Source organism: Streptopelia decaocto (genome assembly GCF_964273445.1).
Source record: "Streptopelia decaocto genome assembly, contig: HAP1_SCAFFOLD_2290, whole genome shotgun sequence".
Taxonomy (NCBI): domain Eukaryota; kingdom Metazoa; phylum Chordata; class Aves; order Columbiformes; family Columbidae; genus Streptopelia; species Streptopelia decaocto.
Window position 1 is genome coordinate 1 of NW_028115994.1, and position 10,392 is coordinate 10,392.

At 66.1% G+C, this 10,392-nt stretch overlaps 1 protein-coding gene and 1 long non-coding RNA gene across 2 annotated transcripts; one reads left to right on the forward strand and one right to left on the reverse strand.

The window, feature by feature from the left end:
* Positions 1–2,317: 2,317 nt before the first annotated feature.
* On the forward strand, positions 2,318–6,991 carry PCP2 (Purkinje cell protein 2; the record flags this gene model as incomplete). Its single annotated transcript, XM_082077089.1, has 3 exons — positions 2,318–2,468; positions 4,455–4,585; positions 6,884–6,991. Coding segments are annotated over 3 exons (288 nt in total), but the record flags the coding sequence as incomplete, so codon positions are not given.
* A 1,153-nt stretch (positions 6,992–8,144) lies between these two features.
* LOC309452466 lies at positions 8,145–9,837 on the reverse strand. The gene is made up of 2 exons (XR_014186554.1): positions 9,695–9,837; positions 8,145–9,047 (listed from the first exon to the last, which is right to left on the reverse strand). It is a non-coding gene; the product is annotated as an uncharacterized lncRNA (long non-coding RNA).
* Between the last annotated feature and the right edge of the window lie 555 nt (positions 9,838–10,392).

Here is a 10,392-nt window from a genome sequence, read left to right on the forward strand (position 1 = left end):
AGGGTTGGGCGGCACCTATGAGGGGTGGGGGGCACCTATAGGTGTTGGGGGGCACAAAGGGGGGGCACCCAGGGGTGGGGGGTGCAAAGGGGTGGGGGGGGCACCCATGGGGGGTCTCCAGAACAGGGGGAGTCCCGAAATGAGGGGTGTCCCCATTTGGGGGGGGGTCCCCATTCCCGAGGGGTGTCCCCATTTCCCGGGGGGGTTCCCATTGCAGGGGACTCCCCATTACTGGGGTGTCCCCATTGCGGGGTTGCCCATTACCGGGGGGGGCCCGTTACCGGGGGGTCCCTATTACCGGGGTGGGGTCCCCATTGCAGGGGGGGGGTCCCATTGCAGGGAGATCCCCATTACTGGGGGGTCTCCATTACCGGGGGGGGGGGGTCCCCATTACTGGGGGTCCCCGTTACCGGGGGAGTCCCATTGCAGGGGGTCCCCATTACCGGGGGGGTCCCTATTTAGGGGTGATGCCCCCCCTGCAGGAGGGATCCCCATTACCGGGGGGGTCCCCATTACTGGGGGGTCCCCATTTAGGGGTGATGCCCCCCCTGCAGGAGGGATCCCCATTACCGGGGGGGTCCCCATTACCGGGGGGTCCCCATTTAGGGGTGCTGCCCCCCCTGCAGGAGGGATCCCCATTACCGGGGGGGTCCCCATTACTGGGGGGTCCCCATTTAGGGGTGATGCCCCCCTTGCAGGAGGGATCCCCATTACCGGGGGGGTCCCCATTACTGGGGGGGTCCCTATTTCGGGGTGATGTCCCCCTTGCAGGAGGGATCCCCATTATCGGGGGGTCCCCATTACAGGGGGTCCCTATTTAGGGGTGATGTCCCCCTTGCAGGAGGGGTCCCCGGCATGGGGGGGGTCCCCATTACCGGGGGATCCCCATTACCGGGGGGTCCCTATTTCGGGGTGATGCCCCCCTTGCAGGAGGGATCCCCATTACCGGGGGGGTCCCCATAACTGGGGGGTCCCTATTTCGGGGTGATGTCCCCCTTGCAGGAGGGATCCCCATTACCGGGGGGGTCCCCATTACTGGGGGGTCCCCATTACTGTGGGGGTCCCTATTTCGGGGTGATGTCCCCCTTGCAGGAGGGATCCCCATTACCGGGGGGGGTCCCCATAACTGGGGGGTCCCTATTTCGGGGTGATGTCCCCCTTGCAGGAGGGGTCCCCGGCATGGGGGGGGTCCCCATTACCGGGGGGTCCCCATTACCGGGGGGTTCCTATTTGGGGGTGCTGTCCCCCTTGCAGGAGGGGTCCCCGGCATGGGGGGGGTCCCCATTACCGGGGGATCCCCATTACAGGGGGGTCCCTATTTCGGGGTGATGTCCCCCTTGCAGGAGGGATCCCCATTACCGGGGGGGTCCCCATTACCAGGGGGTCCCCATTACCGGGGGGTCCCCATTTAGGGGTGCTGTCCCCCTTGCAGGAGGGGTCCCCGGCACAGGGGGGGTCCCCATTACCGGGGGGTCCCCATTAGGGGGGTCCCTATTTCGGGGTGATGTCCCCCTTGCAGGAGGGATCCCCGGAACGGGGGGGGGTCCCCATTGAGGGGTGCTGTCCCCCTTGCAGGAGGGATCCCCATTATCGGGGGGTCCCCATTACAGGGGGTCCCTATTTCGGGGTGATGCCCCCCTTGCAGGAGGGATCCCCATTACCGGGGGGTCCCCATTACAGGGGGTCCCTATTTAGGGGTGCTGTCCCCCTTGCAGGAGGGGTCCCCGGCACAGGGGGGGTCCCCTTTACCGGCGGGTCCCCATTACCGGGGGGTGCCCATTTCGGGGTGCTGTCCCCCTTGCAGGAGGGGTCCCCGGCACAAGGGGGATCCTCATTACCGGGGGGGGTCCCCATTCCCGGAGGGTCCCCATTGAGGGGTGCTGTCCCCCTTGCAGGAGGGATCCCCATTACTGGGGGGGTCCCCATTACCGGGGGGTCCCTATTACCGGGGGGTCCCCATTACCGGGGGGTCCCCATTTAGGGGTGATGTCCCCCTTGCAGGAGGGGTCCCCGGCGCAGGGGGGTCCCCATTACCGGGGGGTCCCTATTTCGGGGTGATGCCCCCCTTGCAGGAGGGATCCCCATTACCGGGGGGTCCCCATTACAGGGGGTCCCTATTTCGGGGTGATGTCCCCCTTGCAGGAGGGGTCCCCGGCACAGGGGGGGTCCCCATTCCCGGGGGGTCCCCATTAGGGGGGTCCCCATTGAGGGGTGCTGTCCCCCTTGCAGGAGGGGTCCCCGGCATGGGGGGGGTCCCCATTACCGGCGGGGTCCCCATTAGGGGGGTCCCCATTGAGGGGTGCTGTCCCCCTTGCAGGAGGGGGCCCCGGCGCAGGGGGGCGCCCCGGCGCAGGGGGGGTCCCCGGAGCAGGGGGGGTCCCCGGAACAGGAGGGGTTCTTCTCGCTGCTGAGCTCGGTGCAGGGAGCGCGGATGGACGAGCAGCGCTGCAGCCTGGGCGGGGCCGGAGGTGAGGGGACAGGGACATGGGGACATGGGGACATGGGGACATGGGGACAGGGGACATGGGGACAGGGACATGGGAGAGGGGGACATGCAGGGGACATGGGGGCAGGGGACAGGGGACATAGGGACATGGGGATATGGGACAGGGGGACATGGGGATGGGGGGCAGGGGACAGGGGACATGGGGGACAGGGGACATGGGGACATAGGGGACATGGGGATATGGGACAGGGGGACACAGGACATGGGAGAGGGGGACATGGGGACAGGGGGGCAGGGGACAGGGGACATGGGGGACAGGGGACATAGGGACATGGGGATATGGGACAGGGGGACATAGGGGACATGTGGGACATGGGGACAGGGGACATGGGACAGGGGACAGGGGACATGGGACATGGGGACATAGGGGCAGGGTACACGGGACAGGGAGACACAGGACATGGAAGAGGGGGACATGGGGACGGGGACAGAGGGGCAGGGGACAGGGGATATGGGGATATGGGACAGGGGGACACAGGACATGGGAGAGGGGGACATGCAGGGGACAGGGGGGCAGGGGACATAGGGGACAGGGGACATAGGGACATGGGGACATGGGACAGGGGGACATGGGGATGGGGGGCAGGGGACAGGGGACATGGGGGACAGGGGACATAGGGACATAGTGATATGGGGGCAAGGGACATGGGGACAGGGGACATGGGGACAGGGGATGTGGGATATGGGACATGGGGCAGGGGACATGGGGACATAGGGGACATGGGGGACAGGGGGACAAGGGACATGGGGATATGGGGGCAGGGGACACGGGGGCAGGGGACATGGGGACATAGGGGACAGGGGACATGGGGGACAGGGGACATAGGGATATGGGGGCAGGGGACGTGGGGACAGGGGACATGGGATATGGGACATGGGACAGGGGACATGGGGACATGGGGGACAAGGGACATGGGGATATGGGGGCAGGGGACATGGGGACATGGGGGACATGGGGACAGGGGACAGTGGGATATGGGGACATGGGGACAGGGGGATATAGGGGACAGGGGACAGGGGACAGGGGGACAAAGGACATGGAAGAGGGGGACATAGGGACAGGGGGGACAGGGGGACAAGGGACATGGGGATATGGGGGCAGGGGACATGGGGATATGGGACAGGGGGACACAGGACATGGGAGAGGGGGACATGGGGACACGGGGGCAGGGGACAGGGGACATGGGGGACAGCGGTCATAGGGACATGGGGATATGGGGGCAAGGGACACCGGGAAAGGGGACATGGGATATGGGACATTGGACAGGGGACATGGGATGGGGGACATGGGGGACATGGGGACATGGGGGACATGGGGACAGGGGAACAAGGGACATGGGGATATGGGGGCAGGGGACATGAGATAGTGGACAGGCAGACATGGGACAGGGGGACATGGGACATGGGGACATGGGGATATGGGGACGGGGGACAGGGGGACAGGGGATGGGGGACATGGGGCATGGGGACAGGGGGACAAGGGACATGGGGATATGGGGGCAGGGGACATGGGACATGGGACAGGGGACATGGGGACAGGGGGACAAGGGACATGGGGATATGGGGGCAGGGGACGTGGGGACAGGGGACATGGGGATATGGGGGCAGGGGACATGGGACAGGGGGACATGGGACATGGGGACGTGGGGGGAGGACAAAGTGGGCGTGGGGGGGACACAGGTGGGAAGGGGACACGGGGGGACACACGGGACATGGGGGGGACAAAGGGGACGTGGGGAGAACGCGAAGGGACACGGGAGGGGACAAAGTGGGCGTGGGGGGACAAGCGGGGACACGGGTGATGCCGGGGGTGGCCGGGGGGTGGCGATGTCGGGCTGTGTCCCGATGTCGGGTTGTGTCCCGATGTCGGGTTGTGTCCCGATGTCGCGGTGTCGGGTTGTGTCGCGGTGCGTGGGGCGATGTCGCGATGTCGCGATGCCCGTGGCAGCGGGCGGGGCCGCCCCCCCGGCCCCCCCCGAGCTGTCGGCGCTGCTGGAGCTGGTGGCGAGTGCGCAGGGCCGGCGGATGGACGAGCAGCGGCTGCCCGTGCCGCGCCTGCCCGGCTTCGGGAACGGACCGGTACGGGGACACCGGCACCGATGGGGACACGGGGGCAGGGACACTGGGACATGGGGACACCGGGGTTCGCGGGGACAGGGACCCGGGGTGAGCGCGCAGGGCCGGCGGATGGACGAGCAGCGGCTGCCGGAGCCGCGCCTGCCCGGCTTCGGGAACGGACCGGTACGGGGACACCGGGACCGATGGGGACACGGGGACAGGGGGGACACTGGGACCGACAGGGGGACACTGGGGCAGGGACACTGGGACATGGGGACACCGGGGTTCGGGGGGACACCGGGACCGATGGGGACACCGGGACAGGGGGGACACTGGGACAGGGACGCTGGGACAGGGACATGGGGACACCGGGGTTCGGGGGGACAGGGACCCGGGGTGAGCGCGCAGGGCCGGCGGATGGACGAGCAGCGGCTGCCGGAGCCGCGCTCGCCCGGCTTCGGGAACGGACCGGGACGGACCGGACAAACCGGGACCGATGGGGACACGGGGACCGATGGGGACACGGGGACAGGGACACGGGGACAGGGACATGGGGACACCGGGGTTCAGGGGGGACACTGGGACCGATGGGGACACCGGGACCGATGGGGACACTGGGGCAGGGGGGACATTGGGGCAGGGACAGGGACATGGAGACACCGGGACCGATGGGGACACCGGGACAGGGACACGGGGACAGGGACATGGGGACAGGGACATGGGGACACCGGGGTTCGGGGGGGACAGGGACCAACTGGGGACATGGGGACACGGGGTTCGGGGGGGACAGGGACTGGAGGACAGGGGGACACGGGGACAGGAGGGACAGGGACCAATGGGGGACACCGGGGTTCGGGGGGACACAGGGACAGGGGGGACACCGGGGTTCGGGGGGGTCAGGGACATGGGGACACTGGGGTTCGGGGGGGACAGGGACAGAGGGTGGACAGGAACAGCAGGACACCGGGACAGGGACCAGGGGACAGGGACCCCGGGACAGGGACCCCAGGACGGGGGACACTGGGACCAGGGGACACCGGGACAGGGGGGACACTGGAGTTCGGGGGGGACAGGGACAGAGGGTGGACAGAGACACCAGGACACCGGGACAGGGACCAGGGGACAGGGGACACCGGGACAGGGGACACCGGGACCAGGGAACACCGGGACAGGGGACAGGGACCGACAGGGGACACCGGGACAGGGGGGACACTGGGGTTCGAGTGGGACAGGGACACCAGGACACCCGGACAGGGACCAATAGGGGGACACCGTGACATGGGGACACCGGGGTTTGGGGGGACAGGGACCAGGGGACAGGGGGACACCAGGACAGGGGGGACAGGGACAGAGTGGGGACAGGGACACCAGGACACCGGGACAGGGACCAATAGGGCGACACCGTGACATGGGGACACCGGGGTTCGGGGGGACAGGGACCTATAGGGGGACACCGGGACAGGGGGGACACTGGGGTTCAGGGGGGACATGGACATGGGGACACTGGGGTTCGGGGGGACAGGAACATGGGACATGGGGACACCGGGGTTCAGGGGGGACAGGGATTGACAGGGACCAATAGGTGACACCGGGACAGGGACCCACTGAGGGACACCGGGACAGGGGGACACCGGGACAGGGACCAACAGGGGACATGGGGACACCGGGGTTCAGGAGGGGACAGGTAGCAACATGGGGGGACAAGGGGGACACTGGGGGGACAGGGAACCAGGGTTTGAGGGGGACAGGTATGGGGACATGGGGGACATTGGGGACATGGGGGGACAGGGAACTGGGGTTTGAGGGGGACAGGTATGGGGACATGGGGGACATTGGGGACAGGGAACCGGGGTTTGAGGGGGACAGGTATGGGGACATGGGGGACATGGGGGACATGGGGGACATGGGGGGACAGGGAACTGGGGTTTGAGGGGGATAGGTATGGGGACATGGGGGGACATTGGGGACACCGGGGGGACATGGGGGACATGGGGGGACAGGGAACTGGGGTTTGAGGGGGACAGGTATGGGGACATGGGGGGACATTGGGGACATGAGGGGACAGGGAACCAGGGTTTGAGGGGGACAGGTATGGGGACATGGGGGACATTGGGGACACCGGGGGGACATGGGGGACATTGGGGACACCAGGGGACAGGGACTGGGGGGGCAGGTACAGAGGGGACACCGGGGGACATGGGGCTTGGGGGACACCAGGGAAGGGGACACAGGGACATGGTGGGGGGACACCTGGGACCCTCGTGGTGTCACCCCCATGTTGGGGACACCCCCATTGTCACCCCCCCCATCTCCCCACAGGACTGAGCCCCAGCCCCCGATGGTGTCACCGACCCCCAACGTCCCCAAGCTCGTGATGTCACCCCATGTGTTCCCCCCCCGCCCCCAAGCTGTCACCCCCCAATAAACCCCCTGATGGCGTCACCGTGGGGCCTGGGACACGGGGTGGGTGGGGACACGGGTGACATTGCGGGGGGACAAGGAACATGGGGTGACACTGAGGGACACAGTGGGGGGGACACTAAGGGACACTCCCGGGGTGACACTAAGGGACACCCGCACCAATGGGTGACACGAGGGGGGTCCCACGGGTGACACTAAGGGACACACGCACCAACGGGTGACACAAGGGGGGTCCCATGGGTGACGCTAAGGGACACCCGCACCAACGGGTGACACCAGGGGGGTCCCACGGGTGACACTAAGGGACACCCGCACCAACGGGTGACACGAGGGGGGTCCCACGGGTGACACTAAGGGACACCCGCACCAACGGGTGACACGAGCGGGGTCCCACGGGTGACACTAAGGGACACCCACACCAACGGGTGACACCAGGGGGTGACACTAAGGGACACCCGCACCAACGGGTGACACCAGGGGGGTCCCACGGGTGACGCTAAGGGACACCTACACCAACGTGTGACACGAGGGGGGTCCCACGGGTGACACTAAGGGACACCCGCACCAACGGGTGACACCAGGGGGGTCCCACGGGTGACGCTAAGGGACACCCGCACCAACGGGTGACACCAGGGGGGTCCCACGGGTGACACTAAGGGACACCCGCACCAACGGGTGACATGAGGGGGGTCCCACGGGTGACACTAAGGGACACCCGCACCAACGGGTGACACCAGGGGGGTCCCACGGGTGACACTAAGGGACACCCGCACCAATGGGTGACACGAGGGGGGTCCCACGGGTGACACTAAGGGACACCCGCACCAACGGGTGACATGAGGGGCGTCCCACGGGTGACACTAAGGGACACCCGCACCAACGGGTGACACGAGGGGGTGACACTAAGGGACACCCGCACCAACGGGTGACACCACGGGGGTCCCACGGGTGACACTAAGGGACACCCACACCAACGGGTGACACGAGGGGGTGACACTAAGGGACACCCGCACCAACGGGTGACACCAGGGGGTGACACTAAGGGACACCCGCACCAACGGGTGACACCAGGGGGGTCCCACGGGTGACACTAAGGGACACCTGGGTGACACTGACACCCCCGTGTCACCGTGTCCCCCCACGCAGGCGGTGACGGTGACAATGACAACACCAGCGCTGTTTATTGGCATTGGGGACACCGCGGGTGGCATTGTCCCCTCCGAGGGTGGTGACACCACCAGGGCAGGGACACGGGGACGGCCACGTGTCCCCATGTCACTCGCGTGGTGGCATCAGGACGCGGCCACCTGTCCCCACGTCACGGATGCGGTGACAAGATGTGGCCAGATGTCCCCTCTGTCACCACGGTGGCACCGGGACGCAGCCGTGTGTCACTTGTCACCAACGCGGTCCCAGTGGTGGCATCAGGACAAAGCCACATGTCCCCTTTGTCCCCTCTTGTCACCAACGTGGCCACGGCGATGGCATCAGGTGGCAGTCGCTGTCCCCTTTGTCACCAACACGGTCACGGTGATGACATGAGGACAAAGCCACATGTCCCCCTTGTCCCCTCTTGTCACCAATGTGGCCATGGTGATGACATGAGAACAAAGCCACATGTGCCCTTTGTCCCCTCTTGTCACCAATGTGGCCACGGCGATGGCATGAGGACGAAGCCACATGTCCCCTTTGTCCCCTCTTGTCACCAACGTGGCCACGGCGATGGCATCAGGTGGCAGTCGCTGTCCCCTTTGTCACCAACACGGTCACAGTGGTGGCATCAGGACAAAGCCACATGTCCCCTTTGTCCCCTCTTGTAACCAATGTGGCCATGGCAATTGCATGAGGACAAAGCCACATGTCCCTTTTGTCCCCTCTTGTCACCAACACAGTCACGGCGACGGCACGAGGACGAAGCCACATGTCCCCTTTGTCCCCTCTTGTCACCAACGTGGCTATGGCGATGGCATCAGGTGGCAGTCGCTGTCCCCTTTGTCACCAACGTGGCCATGGCGATGGCATCAAGACGAAGCCACATGTCCCCTTTGTCCCCTCTTGTCACCTGTGTGGCTATGGCGATGACATCTGGTGGCAGTCACTGTCCCCTTTGTCACCAACACGGTCACAGCGATGACATGAGGATGAAGCCACATGTCCCTTTTGTCCCCTCTTGTCACCAACGTGGCCATGGCGATGGCATCAGGTGGCAGTCGCTGTCCCCTTTGTCACCAACACGGTCACAGCGATGACATGAGGACAAAGCCACATGTCCCCTTTGTCCCCTCTTGTCACCAATGTGGCCACGGTGATGGCACGAAGACGAAGCCACATGTCCCCTTTGTCCCCTCTTGTCACCAACGTGGCCACGGTGATGGCATCAGGTGGCAGTCGCTGTCCCCTTTGTCACCAACGTGGCCATGGCGATGGCATCAGGTGGCAGTCGCTGTCCCCTTTGTCACCAACGTGGCCATGGCGGTGGCATCAGGACAAAGCCACATGTCCCCTTTGTCCCCTCTTGTCACCAACGTGGCCACGGCGATGGCATCAGGTGGCAGTCGCTGTCCCCTTTGTCACCAACACGGTCACAGCGATGGCAGGAAGACGAAGCCACATGTCCCCTTTGTCCCCTCTTGTCACCCATGTGTCCATGGTGGTGGCATCGGGACACGGCCACGGTGACAAATGCAGTCGGATGTCCCCTCTTGTCACCACCACGGTGACAGTGACAGCACCAGGACGAAGCCGCGTGTCCCCGGTGTCACCGCGAAGCCACGTTGACCTGCTACGTGTCCCCGGTGTCACGGCCGCGGTGTCACACGCCGGGGGTGGCCGCTGTCCCCGTGTCCCCTCAGTCTCGGGTCCCCTCCCGCAGCCGCCGCTTCAGCTCGGCCAGGGCCCGGCGCTGGGGACATGGGGACAAAGGGGACACGGGGTCAGGGGGGACGTGGGGACGGGGGGACATGGGGACAGGGGGGACAGGATGGACACAGGGATGGGGGACGGGATAGTGGGGACAATGGGGACAGGGGGGACATGGGGACAGTGGGGACACAGGGATGGGGGACAGGGGATAGTGGGGACAGTGGGGACATGGGGACAGTGTGGACAATGGGGACAGGGGGGACAGAGGGGAAATGGGGACAGTGGGGACAGGGGGGACATGGGGACAGGGGGACAAGGGACAGGGGGACAAGGGCTCAGTGAGGACAGGGGACATGGGACAGTGGGGACAGGGGCTCAGTGGGGACATGGGGACACGGGGGATCAGGGGACAGTTGGGGACAGGGGACACAGGAGAAAGGGGACAATGGGGACATGAGATGAGGGGACAATAGGGGGTCAGGGGACATCAGGGACATGGGGCCAGTGGGGACACGGAGACATGGGACTGGGGACAGTGGGGACAT